General features: G+C 44.8%; 1 protein-coding gene across 3 annotated transcripts; it reads left to right on the top strand.

Annotated features, from left to right (window-relative positions):
- The first annotated feature begins 269 nt into the window (after nucleotides 1–269).
- Nucleotides 270–19,342, top strand: LSM14B (LSM family member 14B). Of its 3 annotated transcripts, XM_081011416.1 has the most exons (10): nucleotides 275–764; nucleotides 10,183–10,346; nucleotides 11,241–11,376; nucleotides 12,330–12,446; nucleotides 15,309–15,476; nucleotides 15,617–15,694; nucleotides 16,361–16,522; nucleotides 16,657–16,810; nucleotides 17,307–17,487; nucleotides 18,001–19,342. In XM_081011416.1, the coding sequence occupies exons 1-9, from the start codon at nucleotides 644–646 to the stop codon at nucleotides 17,476–17,478; spliced, it is 1,272 nt and encodes a 423-aa protein (XP_080867542.1). In that variant the 5' UTR covers nucleotides 275–643; the 3' UTR covers nucleotides 17,479–17,487; nucleotides 18,001–19,342. The 3 variants fall into 3 exon arrangements, with proteins under 3 accessions (XP_080867543.1, XP_080867544.1, XP_080867542.1); XM_081011417.1 differs by lacking the exon at nucleotides 15,617–15,694 and having other exon boundaries at nucleotides 270–764; XM_081011418.1 differs by lacking the exon at nucleotides 12,330–12,446 and having other exon boundaries at nucleotides 274–764.
- Nucleotides 19,343–21,128: the final 1,786 nt, after the last annotated feature.

The following is a 21,128-nucleotide window of genomic DNA, read 5'->3' as shown; positions in this document are numbered from 1 at the left end:
CGTGACGCCCGAGCCGCGCGCCCCACCCTCCCTGCGCGTTCCCCTCCCATTTCCCTCCCTCTGACCTTCTCCGCCCTCACCGCCTCCCCCCCCCCGTTTCCCTCGCGAATCGTCCGGCGCGCGCGCATTGCCAAGTGCGCTTGCGCGGCTCCGCCCTTCACTCACCCCTCTCCACCCACCTCCGCACGCTCTCTCTTTCCCCCCCTCCCTCTCTCTCTCTCTCTCTCTCTCTCTCTCTCTCTCTCCCCCCTCCCCTCACACCGCCCGCCTGCCTCGCGCGCGCGCCCCTCTCCCCCAATCGCCGCCTTGCCTCCGGGGCTATAAAAGGAGCGGCCGGCCGGGGTTTCCTTCCTCAGTCCGCCGCAGCGGCGAGTGGCTCGGGCGTTGCTGAGGAGAGGAATTGAGAAAGAGAGAGAGAGAGAGGAAAAAAAAGAGGTCGAGCTGCGGTAAACAATAAAGACGCCGACGCCGTGCTAACTCGAGCCTGGCTGCTGGGCCTTGGCTAAGCCAGCCGGTCTTGTGAGCGAGAGTGCTGGTCCCTGGCGGGGTGTCGGCCCGGCCGCCCTCAAGCCCAGACTTCTCCCGCGCCTGCCCTGCGGCGCTCCCCCCACCGAGGCCCGCGGCCGCCCAGCCCGGCGACGCCATGAGCTCGGGGACGCCGTACATCGGGAGCAAAATCAGCCTCATCTCCAAGGCGCAGATCCGCTACGAGGGCATCCTCTACACCATCGACACCGACAACTCCACCGTCGCCTTGGCCAAGGGTGGGTAGGGGGCCGACGAAGACCCCTCTCACAAGCCGCGGGGGGGGGGCGAGCGCGCGTGCCCGTGTGCGCGGGTGGGCGTGAGGGAGAGAAGGAATAAAAGGGGGTGGGGGTGGGTTGGGGGGCGCCAGGAGAGGCGGTGGGTGGGGCCCCCATCCTCTTGCTCTCCCCCCCCAGGAGAGAAACGGGTCCGACGTCGGAAAAGTCGCGTTACCTCGAATTCCTTTCTTTTCCCTTTCCCCCCTCCCTCCCTTCCTCCTCCCTCCTCCAGCGTTTTCCTTTCTTTCATTTGCAGGGGGTGCGGTTTGTTGTCTGCCTTCAGCGGGGGGAAGGAGGGAGGCAGCTGAGCTTTAAAGGGGGCGTGTGCTTCCCAAATAGTCCTAATTTATTTGCTCGGCAGTGGGGTTTTTTTAAAAAAAAAAATGGGAGAGGGGAAAGAAAAACAGCAACCCAGAAAAACATGGCTACTCATAGATGGAGGAGCTGCTGCTGCTGCTGTTGCTGCTGCTCTTGAAATTGAGGTTGAAGGGCCTGGTGGGAAGCTGGAAGGAGAGGTAGGCATTGGGGGGGGGGGAGCAACGCTTCAGCCTCCTTTGCAAACAGTCTTTGCTTCTTTCCCTCCCCATTCGCCCCCCCCCCCCCGCCGTCTCCCCACGGAGAGGCTGTAAATGGCTTGCTTGCAGTACTGCCTTTTCTTTTCTTGCAAACCCCGTGGTGCTAAAAGAGAAAAGAATGTAGAGTTGATATTTATATACTTTGCCATTAGTGGGGAAGATTGCAAATTGCAAGCCAGACAGTGCAGGGGGGTGGATGTCTGGACAAGGGAAGAGGTGCCTTGCTCATGAGGGCCTTGTGGGTTTTTTCTTTCTTTTTAAACAGTGTGTGTGTGTGCGCACGCATCTTTCCCAGGCTCTTGGCTAGACTTGTGCCTAGGTAGAAAAAGGGTCTTCTTGCATGCTTTGTTCTTTAATACAAGTAAGGAATATATCTTGGGATACCTGCATCTTTACCCCTATAGGACAGCGTTTCTCAACCTTGGGACTACAACTCCCATCATCCCTAGCTAGAAGGGACCAGTGACCAGGGATGATGGGGTTTGTAGTCCAACAATATCTGGCGACCGAAGGTTGAGAAAGTCTGCTCTATAAAAACAGCCTTTGTAGATGCTGCAACTCCTTACGACACACTTCCTACCTCTTGCTGTTTCTCACAGAAGAGTAGGCGAGCTTAATTCTACTTGCATAGGCGTCCTGCTGACTTTGAAGAGAAAGATGTACAAACTGGAGGCCTTAAGTTGCATACTCTCTGAATAACTTTGGCTGCTGCCTTTTTCCAGTCCTCCAAGCTCACTTTATGGGAAGCAGCTGTGGTGTGGAAAATTTTCTGTTCCTATATTTTTCTGTGGAAAAATTTCCCATTTTTAAAAATGTGGTGCTTTGTGAGAATAGATAGGAGAAATTTGATGCCAGCTATATTACACAGTTTCAGTGTTGTGAAACTTCATCAGGAAGCAGGGCCGGTTTGGGGGAAAAATCCATGTGCAATACCCATTCTCATGTTCTGGTTATCTGTAAATTGCTGGAAGGAAAGTACACATCATCTACACATGTTTAATCTGATTCAGATTGGTTTAGGGCATAGGTAAATGAGGAGTGAACATTTTATGGAAAACCCACATTACCAGGAGGAGAATGTGTTCTGCAGCCTTTGTAGCTTCTATATGTAGGTTTTGTTATTGTTTAGTCATGTCCAGCTCTTTGTGACCCCATGGACCAGAGCACGCCAGGCACTCCTGTCTTCCACTGCCTCCTGCAGTTTGGTCAAACTGGACTTAGTCTGGAAAAGTGTGCCTCAAAATCCAGGTCTGAGGGTATGCTTGGGAAAAGATGGTCTTTGCAGCTTTATTTCATCCACTTGTGGTCTCTGGATCGTCATTTTCTCTTCCCGTCATATCTTGTCATTTTTCAAGACTTTGCATGAATAACTGAGTAGAAATGAGAATGTCTAGTCTCCTGTAAAATGCCAAGTATGTAAGGGCACTACTTTATTCACCTGGAGGCCCTCATGTCTTTGACTTGGGGAAGATGTGTGGTTCCTATTTTCTTTCTCACCTCACTACTTTTGAGAGCCAAGGAAATGTCTCCATGTTTCCCCTTCACTTAATGGGTTGGGGTGCCCCTTCTAAACTTTAATAGCATGGGCCTAGAAAGCTTCTCTGGGGCCTTTGATAATGATGAAAGTGACCTAGGTTCCTGCAGCTGATGTCTGAGGGGCTGCTTTTCCTCCTCCTATCCCCTAAAGCATTTTGTTGTGTTATTTTCAATTTCTCCAGCTTTTGGAATCTGTAAATGGAAAAGGGGATTGTAGGTTGTTGCTGGTGATTGGCACACTAGGTGGCACAGGCATTTAGCTTGTGGGTCATGCCTTGGGGTGGCCCCAGCTTCACCCCTTTTCTTTCTTGGCAAGAGACAGTTATATCACGCTGAAGACAGCTTTCTCATAGTAAGGTCTCTGAAAGCCTTTCTTCTCACAAAGGGAATTCCCTTCCTCCCTGCTTATTCCATTTTGTTTGGAGGCTTCACTCCTTGGTTTTTTCTTTTCTTTTCCCAACACCTGTAAAGAAAACGGGTTTGTTCGTTCCTTGCATTTGTTTGGGCTTAGAACATCTTGGATGCCAGTGCTGGGCTGTCCACATCTTTCATAAGGCATGGTATTCTCTGGAACATGATGTAGAAGTTAGAGCTTAAGATTGTGTGCAACTGACAAGTGTTTGGTAGGGGACTGATTCTACCCTGATTCGGCTGAGATGGTTAGTTGTGACCTGGCTACAAACTGTCCAAGTCTCTAGGTTGAGGAAACAAGGCAGGCCTTGTAGATGGGCAGAATTGCATGTGTTTTGTTATGGCCTTGCCCTTCATAGTCAGCTGCTGATATGTTTCTCTGCTGCTAGAGCCGAAGAAAAGAGCTTGAAAAACCTGGCTGGGATGTGCAGGGTTTAATAGCTGACTACCTGGCTGCACTGGGGGGGGGGGGCAGTGAGCTGCATGTATACTCCATTCTACTTCAATTCCCCACCAGCTTCTTGGAGCTACGTATTCTCTTAATTAAAGAAATATGGTAGACCAGATGTTAGCCTTATGTTTTCTTGTCCAAGGCTAAGAAATCCCTTGTGTGTCTTAATACTAAAGCCCAGCAGCCAAGCAAGAGGAGTATTTGGGGGAGGGGAAAATAAACTTTTTTAGTGCAGCTTATCTGATACCTGATCTTGCTGTGCTTGATTCAGGAGGGAGATGGCTGTCTGCAGCAGCCAGCCATTGTTCTCTTGTATAGCTTTGTATGCTGTCTGGCTTCCCTTACCTTGCAGGCAGTTGGAATGTAGCCCCACCTCCTTCAGCTTGTATGTCTCTCCTTTAAAGGTCCTCCATCCTGCTAAGTCTTGCACTGTTCCTGCCTCTTGCATCAGCCCACATAAAGTGTGATTGAGGACTGATTCTGCGTTCTTTATAGATTTGATATGCACTCAATTGTGAACTGCTGTCTTCTGCGTTTAGCTAAATATCAGGCTCTGTCTCCTCTCCAGTTCCCTAGTATAGGATTAATACTCTGATGTGCATCTTGTTGAAACAGTAGCTGGCTGAAGCAGAGTCCTAGTCCCTCAGATCTGTTTATCAAAAGCAATGTGTTTCTGAATTAATAACACTTCGATTGACAGTAAGCAGTTGTGTTTTGAACCTGAACTTAGGCTAGGTTTTCTGAATTCCTTCTTAGTTTTAATTTAAGCCAGTTTAATTTAAGACAGAATTCCTACTTGGTTTTAATTTAAGCCAGTCTCATGGTGATAAAGAAACCATACATCCTAGGTAGTGTCTAGTTTAGGTCAGCAACTCATTTTTTTGCAAGAACATATTTTGAATATTGCATGGAATGAAGGGCAAGCAATCTGGATTCACCTGAATATTCTTCTGCAGAGACAGGCAAAGGGCTCTTTAATATTTTCCTCTGCTGCTTGACCAGCAACAGATTCTTTAACTTGAGGCAGTGGATTTCCACACACCACCACAAATCTAGGCAAATGGAAACGAACAAGTAAGGTGCTTAAGGAGAGAACTTGTGTCAAAAGTGTCTTGCAGTTAACACTGGACTACGTTAAAAGAAAATCTATACTCCTTTCTCTGCTTGCTAGTCTGGAAAAAGAAGCTCATGTGCTTAACAGAGGAGGGGCAGGCTGGATTTAGCTCCCTACTTCCTGCGCCATCAATTGTCTGTTCTTAATCTTTACATAGCAGGACCACAGCTTAGTAGTAATAGTAGAGCACTCACTTTTTTTCTGCGTAGGACACCCCGTTCAATCCTTAGTATCTCCAGTTAAAAGGATCAGGCAGCGGATGATAGGGAAAATCTGTCTGAGGCTCTGAAGATCTGGCAGAGTAGACAACACTGAGCTAGATGGACAAATAGTCTGATCTGGCATAAGGCAGCTTCCTATGTCCCTAGGGAGGCTTATCCTGGGTAACCTTTGCATTGTATTTTGGACATACCATGCTCACAACTTTCCATTGCGAAAATGCAACGCTTCTGCAGCACCAGGAAGTGTCTACTGCAGATAATCCACAGCAGTGTTGCTGGCCACCACCTCCTGCTTCAAAAAGTCCTCAATATTGCCTACCTATGGTCAAGAAATCTTGGCTGGCTTTGTTAGTCTATTAAAATGTTAATTTGAATGACTGCCTACTGCCCAAGAGGGGGAGAACTGTGTCTTCCGGCATAAATGCTGAGCTAAAATGCAACAAGTGAGCCTATGCCTTTCTCCGCAGCTTAGAAGAGAGATGGGAGCTTATATCCCTATTGCGCTAAGACTCAAACAGCAAGAAGTGTTGCAAGTATCTTTTGAGAATCAGTGTAGCATCAGTAAGGGCACATTTCATTGCTCTGTGCTTTTGAAGAAAACATGTAGGAGGGTGTCCACATGCTGCTTCACACACAGAAGGCGCAGTGTCAGAAATCCCCCAGACATGTTTTGTGACTCTCGTGGGTCCAATTTAAGACCATGTGGAGATCTCTGTATGCCAGGTTGGCAATTGACATCTCCATTTGGCTGGCCCCTTCAGCTTTCTAAAGCAGGTAAGCAGAAGAGCTTATTTACTGCAGTTAAATACTGGGCTTTTCTCCAAGGAGTACATGGTTCACACCCCCCACCAGTAAATTCCATAACGACCCTCTGAGGTAGGTTAGGAGGCTGCGACTGGCTCAAGGTCACCCAGTGAGCTTCATGACTGTGGAGATTTGAACTCTGATCTCACAGGTCCTACTCTGACACACTAACCACTACACTACATTAGCTTCCTAGAGTATGTCTGCTATGGGACAGCTATATCAATCAAGTAGATCAATAAATACGGGGAAAGCAAAATGTCACTTAGATATGGATCTGAAATATTTTCCTTGAAGCTTGAATTTGTTTCATTCTGGATTGTTTCATTTGTTGTTTTAATGTGTTGTAAACAGCTTTGAGAAGATACAAATAATTATTATTCCATGTGGCAGGGGGAAATGGCGCATGGACATTCCATTGTGGCAGCCATAACCTAGGTTAAAGGTGCCATTTGGTGATTAGATTGTATATCTGAGTTTCTAGCATTGAGAAACAGAAACACAACACTTGGCAGAATGAAACATAATTACCAATATAAGTTGGTGTGAATATATGGATCCTTGATACCAACATAATCCCTTGAGTAGACTTAATTTTGGGCCTACACAAATATAGCATTTCTTGACCTATACTTATGGTAGTAAAGAAATTTTATACTTCATATATGCCCCTGCTCATATTTTTAATTCCTATATCAATAATACCATTGGCAGCTGGCAGAGAATTATGCACCAACATTTTGTTATATTTTTATCTTGTTTCTTCAAGAAGCACAGAATGGTGCTGACTTTTATTTCTTATCTTCAAAAACAAACAAACAAACAAACAAAAAACCCTGTGACATCCACTATGCTGTGTGTGACCAACCCTAGGTCACCCAGTGAACTTCATGGTTGATAGAATATTAAACTCATGCTGTTTTAGCTGCTCATAGAAGCCTAAAATTGTAGAATTGGAAGGGACAATGAGTGTCGTCTAGTCCAACCCCCTGCAGTGCAGGAATCTCGACCATAGCATCCATGACAAATGGCCATCCGATTTCTGCTTAGAAACCTCCATTGAAGGAAAGTCTTCCATCTTCCAAGGGAGTCCGTTCCACTGTCAAGCAGCTCATACCATCAGAAAGTTCTTCCTGATCTTTGGTTGGAATCGCCTGGCATTTTGGAAGACATTGGTTTGGTTTCTGCCCTCTGGAACAGGAGAAAACAAGCATGCTCCATGTGACAGCCCTTTAGATATTTGAAGATGGTTCTCATATCCTGTCTCCTGTTCAAGCTAAACATACCCATTCCTCATAAGGCTTGGTTTCAAGACCCTTCTTCATCTTGGTAGTGCTCTCCTCTGCACAAGTTCTAGCTTGTCAGTATCCTTAAATTGTGGAGCCCAGAACTGGACACAGTGTGGTCCGACCAAGAACGAAGAGAGCAGGACTAAGTTCTGGTACTTCCCTTGATCTGAAGCTGCCTAGAATAACATTAGATTCCCCCCCCTGCCATATCACACTGTACTCTTAAGGGTTTTCAGCTTCCTGCTCAGTCTCATAGTTCCTTGGTTTACGTCAAAGGCTGTGTCCGGCAATATCGTTTGTATCCACAAGAATCAGAAAGAAGAGGTTATGGTCGTGGGCTTTATAAGACTTGGCAACTTCGGTCACATGAACCTTTGCACCTGGAAGACAGGACACCTCCTGTGACGTCCTTACTTACTACCACCACAGGTCTCTACCTACTCTGGGGAGTGGCAGGAATTGTTCTGTATGCTGTACCTTCCACAGCCACCTTGGTGTAATCTGAGTTCTGCAACTGCTATCCTTGCTCTTCTGGCCCAGAATCTGTCCGAGGTGAGGGCATGGAATCAATTTTGCAGCTCCAGTGGCACAGCATGACTCCTAACAAGTCCTGCTTCTGTGTGTCATGTTCCTCCAGGGGTTTGTCTCCTGCAGTGCGCAATCTTCCTCCTCTCTGGGGGCACCCCATCTGTGTCGCTGTTCCATGACGGTCTACTCTGCTCTAAGCTTGCACTTGCTGCAGGTGTAATTATTTTGCACATTCTTGAGCAGGAAGACAAACATGGCAGGTCGCTGCAGCAGCTTCTCCACCGACCATGTCTCTTGGTCCTACAGACAGCACAATACTGAACTCCGGGCCATCCTCACAAACAACCCTGTTTTACAAGTCCTTGTCAGGAGCTCCCAGAGGCTGCAGTCAGCTAAATACAAAGGTTTCCCCCTAATAGTTTGGCGCTTTTATTGTTGGCTACACAGCTACCTTTACTTTATTGTTTTCTCTGATTGAATCATTTTAGTCCTTGCTGCAGTTGCTACTGTGCTGCCTTGTTCTCTGATCACCAGTAGCCAAGCAAAACACACCTCTTCTATCTCTGAGGCTCCAGTCTCAGTTCTCAGCTCTGCCTGCTATCTGCAGCCAAGGATATAGAAACCAAGTTCTCACTGTCTCCCAAAGAAGGGATTCTTTCTCAGTAAGTTGAAGTGGGAAGAAGACTGTCCAGTATTGGCTTAGTTAGAAGACTTGTGCAGAGTTCTGGATGGTATAGTGAGGAGTATCATGAACATGTAAATAGAGCTCTGACAGCCTTAATCCTGTTCGCAGCATCATATTTATGTAAATGGGAAGCCTGCCAATAACTGCATCGGAAGCTTAACACAACTATCTGGAAAATGCTGATTTTATTCAGCTCACTCCAACATAAATGTAACTGATCTGTAAAAGGGAAACTTGGTACTATTAAAACATGTGTAAAACATTATTGGTTGGGTTCACAAATGTGTTCATGCAGCAACCCTCTGGCATTTTTGAAGGTCTGGTTTGAGGACAACTGTTCTAGAGTAACTATTCTTTCTCTTGGCTGCTTGAGAGACTCTTTAAAAAATTACCATTTGCTTACTTTAAATCATTGTGACCTGGTGGACTTACCAACAAAACTTTTTATATTCCTGTGCCCTTTCTGCTGAGGTGGGAGAGGCTTGAATTTAAGGGAGAATGAAGTGATAGATGTCTTGTACGACTCTGTTAATGCTTTTTGTCCTCCCCCCCCCTTTCTCTCCTGCGTCTTAACTGAGCTTCCTTTTAGTCCTGTGCTGTGGTCTCATTACTGCTCTACAAATTACTGGGGAACACAAATCCTGTGCGTTGAAATGTGGACTCAATTTGACTAAATTGCTGAGCCAGACTTGCTTGTACAAAGCAAACACAATGGGGTTATATAATATAATAATAATAATTTATTAATTATACCCCGCCCATCTGGTTGCGTTTTCCAGCCACCCTGGGCGGCTCCCAGTCGAGTGTTAAAAACAATACAGCATTAAATATTAAAAACTTCCCAAAACAGGGCTGCTTTCAGGTGTCTTTTAAAAATAGGCTAGCTGCTTATTTCCTTGACATCTGATGGGAGGGCGTTCCACAGGGTGGGCACCACTACTGAGAAGGCCCTCTGTCTCGTTCCCTGTAACCTTCTTGCAATGAGGTAACCACCAGAACGCCCTCGGCGCTGGATCTCAGGCGCTGAATGATGGGGGTGGAGACGCTCCTTCAGGTATACAGGGTTGGGGAACCTGTGGCCTTTCAGAAATTTGTGGGCTGCTGTCCTGGCCATTGACCAGTCTGCTTGGAGCTGTTGGGAGCCTGCAAACATGTGAAGGTTCCCCATCTGTGTTCTAGAACCTTGACAAATGTTGTTGTCCTTGATACTAAAGACTGATCTCCTTTCCAGTATTTCCAAGTGATTCATATTTTAGAAAGCTAACAAATACACAATGAATTAACAATCAATAGATCAGAATTCAAAGTAATAAAATGCCTCTTCAGGATTTAAAGGCCTGGGGGGGGGGTCTTTGCCTGGAGTGAAAAAGATACTGATAAAGAGTGGGTATTGGAGGAATAGTAGTTGCATATTCAGAGGACTTCCATCCATTCTTCTGTAATAGTTTTGCAACAGCCAGTTTGTAGTCCTGCTCTATAATGCAGTGCAAACAAGGGGGAGTCAGGAGGTGGTTTTCAGCATCAGTCACCACAAGTACCAAGAGCTGCTTGCACTGGAATTGTTGAAGGGAAGAGAGCTTGCCCCTTGGACAAATTAGGATGTAGCAGGCAAGGTCAGAACAGACGTCCCAGCTCCAGTCCTCAGAATTGTAGTTCAAGCAGATCAGGGGAGACCCTGCTATCAAATGCGTTTCATAAAGGCAGTATAAAATGGCCTGTTGTCTTCCAAGTATTAACATTAGTACTTTTTCTTTAATGTTCAAAGTGCGCTCTTTTGGAACTGAAGATCGTCCCACAGACCGTCCTGCCCCTCCAAGGGAAGAAGTTTATGAATATATCATCTTTCGAGGTAGTGATATTAAAGATATCACTGTATGTGAGCCTCCAAAAGCGCAGCATAATCTCCCCCAGGATCCTGCTATTGTCCAGGTAAGTTATTTCATCTGAAACGCCAGTGGTGGCTTCATCCAGCAGTTGAGCTTGGCCCCCCTTGTGTCTCTTAATTGAATTATCACTATTGGAGGTTTTTTTACATTTCCCTCTGGCCTTGCTGCCCACTGTCCCTCCTCTCCCAACCCACTTTGTGTGCATCTATAACTGAGGATTACAGTTCATGCATTTGAAGTGGGACTCTCATCCACAAAATCTTATTATGCCATAATATTTTTTAGTCTTTAAGATGTCACAAGATTGTTCTGTTTGTTTGGTACAACAGACAAGCAAGACAGCCCCTCTGTTTACCATTTCTTAGATTCCAGTTAGGCTATTCCCCCTATATTAAGAGTGTTTGTTTCTTTGTGAGTGCTAGCTCTCACCCCCCCCAAAAGGTATGATAGGGTAGCAATCAATTCTGTTCCATCCCCACCCTTGTCCGGCTTTGTTTGCTGACAACCTGTGCATTGTAGCTGTTAACCTACAAGGACCTGTGCTATTTTCTAGTAGTGATGTTAAACATTCTGAATGTTAAAAAACAACTGTCCTGGCATTGAATATTCTTCTACCTCCTGTCCGTCTTCATTTTGCAGCCTTTAACTTTATGCACTCCCCAGGGAGGTTCGCCTGGTGCCTTCATTATACACTTTTAGGCACCAGGCAAAAACATTCCTCTTTAACCAGGCCTTTGGTTGATTGACACCCAATGCCCTTTTAATATTTTTCTTGTTTGTGGGTGTGGGGTAGGGGGATTATTGAGTTGTTTTTGTTTACATTTATGTATTTTGTTTTGTTTTTTCATATTGTGTTTTTATCCTGTCAGCCTGTGACCTGTGGGTATAGGGTGGTGTACAAATTTAATAAATAATATGGTGTTCTCTCATTTTGTAGTCTTCTCTGAGCTCTGCCTCAGCACCCTCCTTTCAGCCACACGTGCCTTACAGTCCCTTCCGAGGTATGCCGCCCTACAGCCAGCTTGCTGCCAGCTCTTTAATTAGCCAGCAGTATGCAGCTTCCCTTGGTTTAGGTGAGTACTGTAACAATAAACTGATATGTCTGCCTGGGCTGTACCACTCCAGATTGCAGCTGGAGATTCGCAGGGAATGCTGTTCAGTTTCCAGAATGGGGGAGACTTCTGTATTGATTGGAGAGAGAAGAGGCTCTGAATGTTTTTGTTTTGTTTTTCTTCCCGTTGGGAAGAATTCCATCACGTGAGTCTCCTCCTGCTGTCTAAAGTGGACAGCCCAGACATTTGTTTACCACCTGCAGTGGGAGCTAAACTGAAGACGTATATTGTGTGTATTCCTCAGTTGTTAAAAGCACGTCTTTTCAGCAGCCCATGTCTTATTGGAATTAAGCTTGATTTCTTTGCTTTAGCTGCTGACTAGAAACAAGCTAGCTTTATGAATTGAATCTTGTAGGAGTCCTCCACCTTGGGAAAGGCTGCTCATTCTGTGGTGCAACAGACCGAACCTGGATCAGAGCTGATACCTTTGGACTAATCCCAGCTCATTCATAAACTCCTTGTGATTCCTCAGCTGTAAAATGAGAGTAAGGGTGTCATCTGATCACAGCGAGTGAGAAGAAACTGTACCGGATTTTAAGAACGCTTAACTATATATTTTTTTTCAGCAGTTAAGTTTCCAGCTTAACTGCTTTCCATTTATCAGCTGAAAATTGGAGAGGAGGAATCCAAGGCAGTATGTTTGGACAGTTGCTTCCATTTTAGGTGCTTATTAGCAATGTAGGTTATTTAAAGGCATTGATAGGCTGATGCCTAAGTTGTGTGATGCAGAATGTTCTTCTGGTACCAATATCTGTTTTGTTCCTGGTTAAATTCTCCCCAGTCTCAAAACTGTAATAACACACACAGATCTTGAGCCATCTTTCTTTCCCAACTCACCTGGATAACTCCTAGTGCCTTGTGTCTTATTGGTATCCCTCTTTGCTTTGTCTTTTCCCCTCCTGTCTTTCTTTTAGAGAAACTGGTAAGCCCTCCAGCATCAGCAGCTGCTTCCAGTCCTAGCACTTCTTCGTCTCCTCAGCCAGTTTCAGAGCCTGACTTGTCATCAGAGCCACACCTGCTGTCTTCTAAGGGTAACAGCAGCTTGAGGATTCCAAGTATTTGGAAGAACTGCATGGTGTTTTCAAAACCATTTTGTCTTTTAACCCCCCCTTCTTGCTCCTGAACAGAGTTAACCTCAGCAAGGATTACAGCAGTAGTCTTTCTGAAAACCTTGGTGCATTTGCTTCTGCTCCAGGTATTTGATTGGTGGACGAAAAGGAGCTTGAGTTCTGGGTAGTGTTTTAAATGTTGAGGCAGAACTAGCTAGAGGGAAGGCAGCTAGTGGCGTAGGAGAAATCCAGTGAAATGTGGGGACTAGGAAGCAAGGAGGCTGGGCAGTGATCACTAGTTAAGTTCAGAAACCCTTCCTTGAAGGCTACACCATGGAGCTTCCGGGAGAGTGCCTGCAAAACTATGATGATCAGAAACCACAATGCAAATTGAAGTTCAAGGAATTGAACCTGTAAGCCTAGAATACTGACAGCTTATAGGACATGCATGACACCAAGCTGTTGTATAGCGGAATGTCTTGTCTGTGGATGAGTGGCTGGCCTTGGATAAGATTTGGGCTACTTTTGTGGCTTTTTAAAATGTGTTGGTTTTGAGATTCTGGTTTGAGATTGTGCTACAAATATCGGATGCCAAGGTTTCGCAAAGGAGAGGACAAGTAGCTGCTTGGGGGGCGGGGAGAGGGTGCCTGCTGGGAATGGGACAATGTTCAAAACTGCATGAAGGAATTTCTACTCAAAATTTCTACAGTAAAATTTGCCTGTGAGGGCTGCATTGCATGTTATGCTTTGTGTGGCTACTTTTCTGTTCTCTTGCATGTGTCTTGTCCGTGGCTGTGCATTGTCTGTCCAGCTTGAACATAATTGAAGCTAGGCAGGTTGCATTACCTTGGCATGAATTAACTTGGGGGGTTTTTAGAACAGAGGTGTAAGGCTCTGCAAATGTCTCTCTTGGCTGCAAATCTAATCAAAACTGCTTTTCTGAATCAAGGATTCTGGGGAAGCTTATAGGGGGCTTGAGACTTAACAGTAGAAGCCGTCTGAATATCGTGCATCATACATTCAGGGAGATAGTGAGTTGTGACAGGTTTGTTGCAATATTTCCACATGGAGGTAAGTTGTAGTTGGCTCCATCAGATTTTCCTCTGGTGATGCTCGAGTTTGCTTTTTAAAGGCTCTTCAATTAATGGTACGCATTGTCCCTTGGCTGCTTTAGCAAGAGGTTCAAATCTGCATTCTTAATAAAAACAATTTGGTCAAACTGCACTGAGACTAAACTTTACACTGAAGTGTTTGGGTTGCGTTTTGGTGGCAATTTACCCTGCATAGTTGCTTTTAGTTACAGCATGATCTAGCCCCTAAATGCCATTGTAGTGCAAAGCTAAATATGCACAAGGGACAGTGCTGGAACATTTAATCTCAATTCTGGGAGGCAAGAGGGTGAGCTTTGTACGTTGGAACAACAGGACTATACAATCATCAACAAAAAAGAAAATTCTGCACCCAAACTACTATGTGTGCTTTTTAGTTCAAGAATGAAGGCTTTCAAAAGATTTTCACATTTTTGAGACAAACTTTGGTTTCCACTATCGTTTTACGAGATTTTCTCACTGTTAAGAGGTTTAAGTGGTGAGATGGAGTAACAAATTTAGTACCTGTTGAGTGGCAAAGTTGTGCCACATGTCTGCTAGCTAACGAAACTCCTGCTGAATTTCTTTCCCCGCCCTGCAAAGATTCCAGACTTCACTGTGTCTGTCAACTTGGTTTCAAGCTATGTTAACACGGGTGAGACATTGGGAGCCGTTTTCACAAACAGGGATTCAGTGGAGACCCAAATACTTTATTGGAAATATACAGACTGCCTAAACATTTTCTTACAATCAAGCGGTACATAAATTTTGCTAGATAAGTAAATTAAAAAAACTCCACTCACTGTTCGTCTCTCTTCTGTACCATGAACAGCCGTATTCTGCACCTTAACCAAATAATAGTTCTTGTGGATTTGCTACTGCCGGGTAGCAGTGTGCCTTTGCGAGGGGAAAAGCCTGTTTAAGTTAGTACTTTTTCAGAGCAATGTGAGGTCCAAGGCACATGGGGAAGTGAAGGGCTGATAGGCCGCAGAAACTATGCAGGTGTGCTAGTCTGCTGTGGATTATTGGCTACTAAGTACCTCTTTGAAATGTGTGCTTATGCATGAGGATCAGAACATGTGTAAACCATGTGGCTATGTGGAAGGCTAACATCTGTGATAATGCATGCAATTTAAACTAGTTGAACACTCCTGGTTGACACCGAGGGTGGGACATTTTGGACCTGTGGCCAATCGCTACCTTCCAGGCCTTGGGGCTCTTACCCCAGGCCTTATCCGTCATTGGCCTTGTTCCACACCCTCCTTGAGTGTTCTTGCTTGTCTGGAATGGGCCCTTGAACTCGGATAATTTATGTAGCTTGCTTGTCTCAATGGAGAGGTGTGTTTGTGTAGAAACTAGCTTACAGTACAAGGTAAAAGTTACATTTTTCACTTCAGCCTGTGAGTACTTTCGCTAAACATTTGCCTAGATTTCTGTCTGGGGCCATCTTGCTCAACCGGATAGCTGTCAGGTTGAATGCTTTTCAGTGGTTAATCTGACTTCCCAACATCAGTTAAAAGAAAATTTAGATTCTATATGTATTTTATTTCTATGCTATTACTCTCATTTCCTGGACTGGATTAAAACCAAGCCGCCATCTCACCTGAACATAGTCTCAAATGCAGGAAATGCATTCTAGGTGAAGCCCCTTTTCAGCAGAACTTTCTGTTCCAAACTCTTTTGGCAGGATGTGGGAGACTAGTTCCAGTTCAGAACCACCACCATGAGTCCTGACAATTCCTTGGTTTCCCCACAGGAGCTGCTTTTCCATCAGTTCATTCAGTGCGCAAAAGTCCCATGGTGGAGCAGGCTGTTCAGACGGGCCCCATTGAAAACTTGAATCCCAAAAAAGCTCCTCCAATCAAAGTCATTCCGGCGGTCCAGCGGAACATGCGCCAGATTCCACAAAGTAACAAGACAAGTGGTACAGAAATACTTTCTTTCAGAAATATGTCAGCACTGTTAAAACCAGGTCTGAAGTCTGCTTCAGCTAACATCTGCTGATACCGTTCAGCTTGTTGGTTTATATTGTTGAGTTGAATAGACTTTCCTATTTTGCCTTAGATACAGTTGAGCCAGCGCCTGTTCAAATGCAAGGGCAAGTGAATGATGAGAATAGAAGGCCTCAGAGGAGGAGATCAGGTATGTTACCTGACTGTAGATTTTTCCACACTGAATTGCCTTCCTGTGTGTTACTTCTGTATGTGTAAGATTAGGCAGAAGAACATGGATTAATGCACCACTGGTTTTAGAGGACTAGAACAAAATGACATTCGATAATGTCATGTCTAGAAAGGAAAGCATGTGGATAACTGGCAAAGCACATCTCTGACCCACAAGACCCTGAGGTCTGTCTAGTTAACACGACGTAAGCAAACCAAAGCACAGACCACCGTCAGTCCATTTGAAAATGTCAAAATCCAAGTTGAAATTTCTTGAGTTATGAGCCAATTAGTATGCCTGAATGGCTACTCTAATTTCCAGTTACTTGAAAACTTCACAATAGCAGTTCAGTAGCAAAAGGTCTCACTGTGTTACAGCTTTAATTGAGAAGGGGCCTGAATTGTTGAATCCTAGAAGTTTATGAATGGGTAAATTCAAATACTGGGTGTTCTGGTGCTCCACACCAGTATTACACTCATAGGCATTCAAGTAGCAAATAGCCAGAGCAGCTGGGCTGCTATAATTATCTCCACAACAGAAGTATAATGACAGGTGTAGCATCACTCCATGGTCACATGCAAGGAACCTGGCCTGTCTAGAGCCAGGGAAACTCAAGTTAGGAAGTATTCTTCTACTTCTTTTCAGGAAACAGGAGAACCAGGAATCGCTCCCGAGGGCAGAATCGACCCACTACCGTGAAAGAGAATACGATAAAGTTTGAGGGCGACTTTGACTTCGAAACTGCAAATGCGCAATTCAACCGAGAAGAGCTGGACAAAGAATTCAAGAAGAAGCTCAATTTTAAAGGTTTGCAAGTTCGCTAATGTGTGTTCTTGTTGTGATCTGGATGCCAGTTCCTCCAGCAATGGGTGAAGGGAAGCATCTGGCTGAGGACAAATGGCAACGTGGCTTGTTCATTGCGCACGAATGTGTTTTTCCAGATGAGAAAGTTGAGGCAGGAGAAGAAAAGGGGGAGCCTGCTGTGGCTGCTGAGAATTGCGATGGCAATGCAGATGAAGAACTCCTAGGGCCCAACTGCTACTATGACAAATCCAAGTCTTTCTTTGACAACATCTCATCAGAACTGAAACAAAGGTTAGTTTCTCATGGATCTTAGAACCTCCACTTTATAGCTTCATTGGCTTTCTAATCATAGTCATCAGAAGTCCACGGTTCTATTCATTTGGGCATCCCTTTCCCCACCCTCCCTGGTCAGGGAGCTTGTGAAGTTGATCTGAGGCTGAATGTTCAAAATCATCATCGTTATCATATTGAAGAGTAAATTGGTGCTCTGTCCTTAACCGTGCACATCATTCAAGGGAACGGTTTGCAACACCATCTTGGGGGGGGGGGGCATGTACAGTGGTACCTCGGGTTAAGTACTTAATTCGTTCCGGAGGTCCGTTCTTAACCTGAAACTGTTCTTAACCTGAAGCACCACTTTAGCTAATGGGGCTGCCGCGCCGCCAGAGCATGATTTCTGTTCTCATCCTGAAGCAAAGTTCTTAACCCAAGCGTCTGTAACCTGAAGCGTATGTAACCCAATGTACCACTGTATTCTGATGGGGAAAACTGGTCCTTTGTTCCTTAGTTCAAGGCGTACAACGTGGGCCGAAGAACGGAAGCTCAACACAGAGACGTTTGGTGTGTCTGGGCGCTTCCTCCGTGGCCGCAGCTTTCGTGGGGGATTTCGTGGCGGAAGGGGGTCTGGAGCTGTGCGGCGAAGTCAGGCTCCTCCCAGAGTGGGCACTGGAAGAGTGTGAACCTTGCAGGCAAGCTGTGAAATTAAATTATCTATGGTTCTGTGTCTGGAGTGCTTTGGGGCGTTATCTGCATCAAGTAAATCAAATTGTCTACCCGGTAAAATGAGTTTGTCCATCGGAACCAACCAGTTCAAGATCTTCATGGCAGTGAAACTTAGGAAACTGTTTCTGTAGAGCTGTATTTGTCCTGTGATTTCTTTGGAGAAAGGATAATAAAATGCAGGTTCTGGCTCAGCTCTTGGCGTTAAGGGAAGCGTGACATAGAAGCACCTCTCTGCTATCTATGTTTCTAACCTATTTCCAATGAGCTCAGGGTAGCGCATATATATATATATATATATATATATATATATATAAAAAATATATATATATATATATTATATATATATAGTTAAGTATCAAGTGCAGAATCTGAATATTTCAGTTCATTTTCCCCAGCATTTTGAGAACCAAGTTGGGAGGCAATAGGGAAAAATGTTCTCATGCAAATGTAAAATGCTTGTTTTTCTTTCTGTTGTCCAGGTTCTCAAGCGTGTTCTGTTACGATGTGTACATAGGAAGGAGGTAACAAGCAGACCTGCTGCACTTAAAACATGGGTGAATGGAGTGATATGTCCACAAGCTTGTACTCCTGACGGCACTGCTGCTTCTGTGTCAAAGCAGGATTGGCGCACTGGAGCAACTTGGACAAAGATGCGTGCTCACTAACCACCTTTACCAGGAGTCTCTTCTTTTTTTCTTTAAGGTAGCACAAGGAACTTGTGCTGCTTCTAGGTTCCAAAGGCTGCTATAGCTGAACACACAGAACACCTAATCTGTTCCCTGAAGGAGATGAGACAATTCTAAATTCTTCAAAAAGCGAACCAAAGCTTGTTTGAAACCAGCAACCTCTTAATCTGTGGAACAAAGATTCTGCTGGTCTCCTTCCTTCTGTTGTTTGTTATTTCTTTTTTTGTCTTTTCACCATTCACCCTCCAGGTTGAAACAAATCATTTTGATGTCTAGAAACGAGTTGTAGTGCAACAAGTTGTATGTAATGCGGTGATGGGAATTGTCGCTGATCATGTATCTGTAATTCTGGGTTCACCACGTAAATGTATAGTTTCTATGGGGAACTGTACAACAAATTTTCTTGAGGTGCTGGTCACCCCTCCTGTAGGAATGCTAAGCAACTAAGCTGGCCAATGGCAAGTGCCGTTCTCCAGCCCCCTCCCAATATTAGCCTCCTCCTCCTCCCATGCAATGAAGCTTTCTCCATGTGAGGAAGGCTACACATTATGGGATACCCATGCAGCAACTCTTAAAGGAGATTTGAGATTTTACCCCACCCTTACTTAAAGGGAAAAAAAAGTTTAAGCTTTTGGTTAATAGTCCTTTTCTTGGAGAAAGAGCAATACATGCTTTGTATTCTTGGAACACGAGTAGGACTTCGAATCCTCAAAATGGGGAAGAGGAACCTAAATGGAACTTAGGAAACCAGCATGTTCCAAGTCCTTCAACAGATTCCCTCTTTCCCAAACTCTGTAAATAGTTCAGGTCTTTTTTTGTTTTTAAAGAATTTTTTTGGGGGGTTGAAAGGTGGGTAAGGAGGGATTATAAACTCTTGCATGAAAGTGGGTTAAGCCTGTAGTAATAGGCATGTGTCCCTTTTTGTTAGCTATAGGAATGTTTTGTTAAAAGGCCTCTTTTGGGTGCCATTTATTCTCTCCCACCCTGTTTCATGGCTAGCTTTTTCAGTTCCTCCCTAGGTCATGCATTCACTTACGTTGTTATAAAAGCTTGGGTTTATTTTGTAGGCCTTTATCATGGGCTGCTTTATGGAGTCATGTAAATTGTAATTACAAATAAACATGTAAATGTTTAATCCTCATTTTGTTGGCTAACAGTTTTCTGCAAGGTTGTTGCTTTTAATGGAAACATCATCAGCGTGTCTTGACAGTACTAGCAAAGCTTGCTAACCATGGATGAGAGCTGGCTTCATACCAACCAAAAGTTAAATGTTCAGGTTTAAGCAGCCGTTGAATTTGAGAAGCTGAGAGGAATAGAGAAGTTGGTAGAGTGGGCCATTGGGGACGTTGGAGCACACCCCATTTCTAGGAAGATAGCTCCCCTCCTGGTGAGAGAATGTGGGACATGGGGGAAGGAGAATGTCGGAGAAAGAGGGAAATGATGCCTTAGGAGGGACCCATTCCTTGGATGATGACCCACTATCTTCCCGTGCCAATGATTCTTCTTCAGGGAGTAGAGATCTTGGTAGTCTGATTCAGTCACTGGGAACATAGAAAGTTGGGTGTGTGAAATTCTGGAGGGTGAATTACCTTCCTGTCACGATGGTTGTGGTTGTCACACTGCCTAGTGCTAGGAAGGAGCTGATAGTCACGGTGCACATTGGCATGCATGATACGGGGAAATCGGTCATGAGATCATGGAAGCAAGTTAGGTTGCCAGGTAGGATGTTGAAACCAGGACATCCAAGGTAGCTGTCTGAAATGCTTCTGCTTCCCCCACATGCAGCACCAGATAGGCAAAGCTTTATAGTCTCAAAAGTGTGAATGGGACTGATTTTGGGAGGAGGGGTTTGGACTTCTTAGGCACTGGAAGAGCATTTTGGGACAAACCGGGCCTGTACAAAAAGAGTGGGTTCCACTTAAACCTGGATGGAAGCCAACTGTTGGTGCTTGAAGTAATGGTGGCAGAACAGCTTTTGAACCGATTGCTGGTGGGAGGAGAGGAAAGCTAACAGGAGCCCAAATTGTCTGCCTGGGTTGAAGATGAAAAAAATAAATGGTAATTTAACTGGGTAAAGGTATAAACCTAGGCACTGAAAGTGCCAAATGGCAATTCAGAGGCCAAAGCACCGCAGGCCAAAACACAACTGCCAAGAGAACCTGAAGTGAAACACTATATTAAAAAAATGCTAATGCTAGAAGCTGCCAAGACGGGCAAACTGGAGTGCTTGATTCTGTGGGCATAATGAAAACTTGGTAGAATGGAAAAAGCCAGTGGGACAGTGTTATCTCCGGATTCAAACTCTATGGGAAGGACATGGTGGCAGTGCTAGTGCTCCGTACATAAGAGGGCATTGAGTGAAGCAAAGTAAATAACAAAGGGAAGACTTCTTAACAGAACCATTGTGGGTGGTGGTACTGGGTCCCAAGTGTAATTGAGTTCTGGAGGTTTGCTAGTGTTTCCCCCGAGCAAGATATTCAGAGATCTTGAAATGAAGAATGAAATCAAGCAAGCATCCAAATGAAGAAATGCAGCAGCCCTTACACAGACTACATAAGTGTTTTGACAGGAGTAAAATTTCTAGATACCTTACATTACTGTGTCCTAGAACAGTTTGCCATGGAACCAACCAGAGGGACATTGACCCTGGACTTAAAATTAAGTAGAATGCAAGTGGCATTGAACGAACTAAGAGTTTTTAAAACAAGTTCAGCTGGACTGTATACCACTGATCAGGTAAGGTACCATGAGAGCCAAGAGTCATTTGATCAGTGTGGCAGCACCTACATTTCGCTCTACCTATTGAGATCAGGCAGGTGCAGTCACTCCTCCTTGGCACCTGCTAGTAACTTTCTTGCTTAGTCAAGCCTACCCAGATGCTTAGAAAGTTGAGGCAATTTTAAACTTTTGTATGCTTTAAA

Source organism: Podarcis pityusensis (genome assembly GCF_964106645.2).
Source record: "Podarcis pityusensis genome assembly, chromosome: 6".
In the NCBI taxonomy this organism is placed as follows: domain Eukaryota; kingdom Metazoa; phylum Chordata; class Lepidosauria; order Squamata; family Lacertidae; genus Podarcis; species Podarcis pityusensis.
Note: the sequence above shows the minus strand (reverse complement) of the source record. Positions and strands in the feature narration are given on the sequence as shown.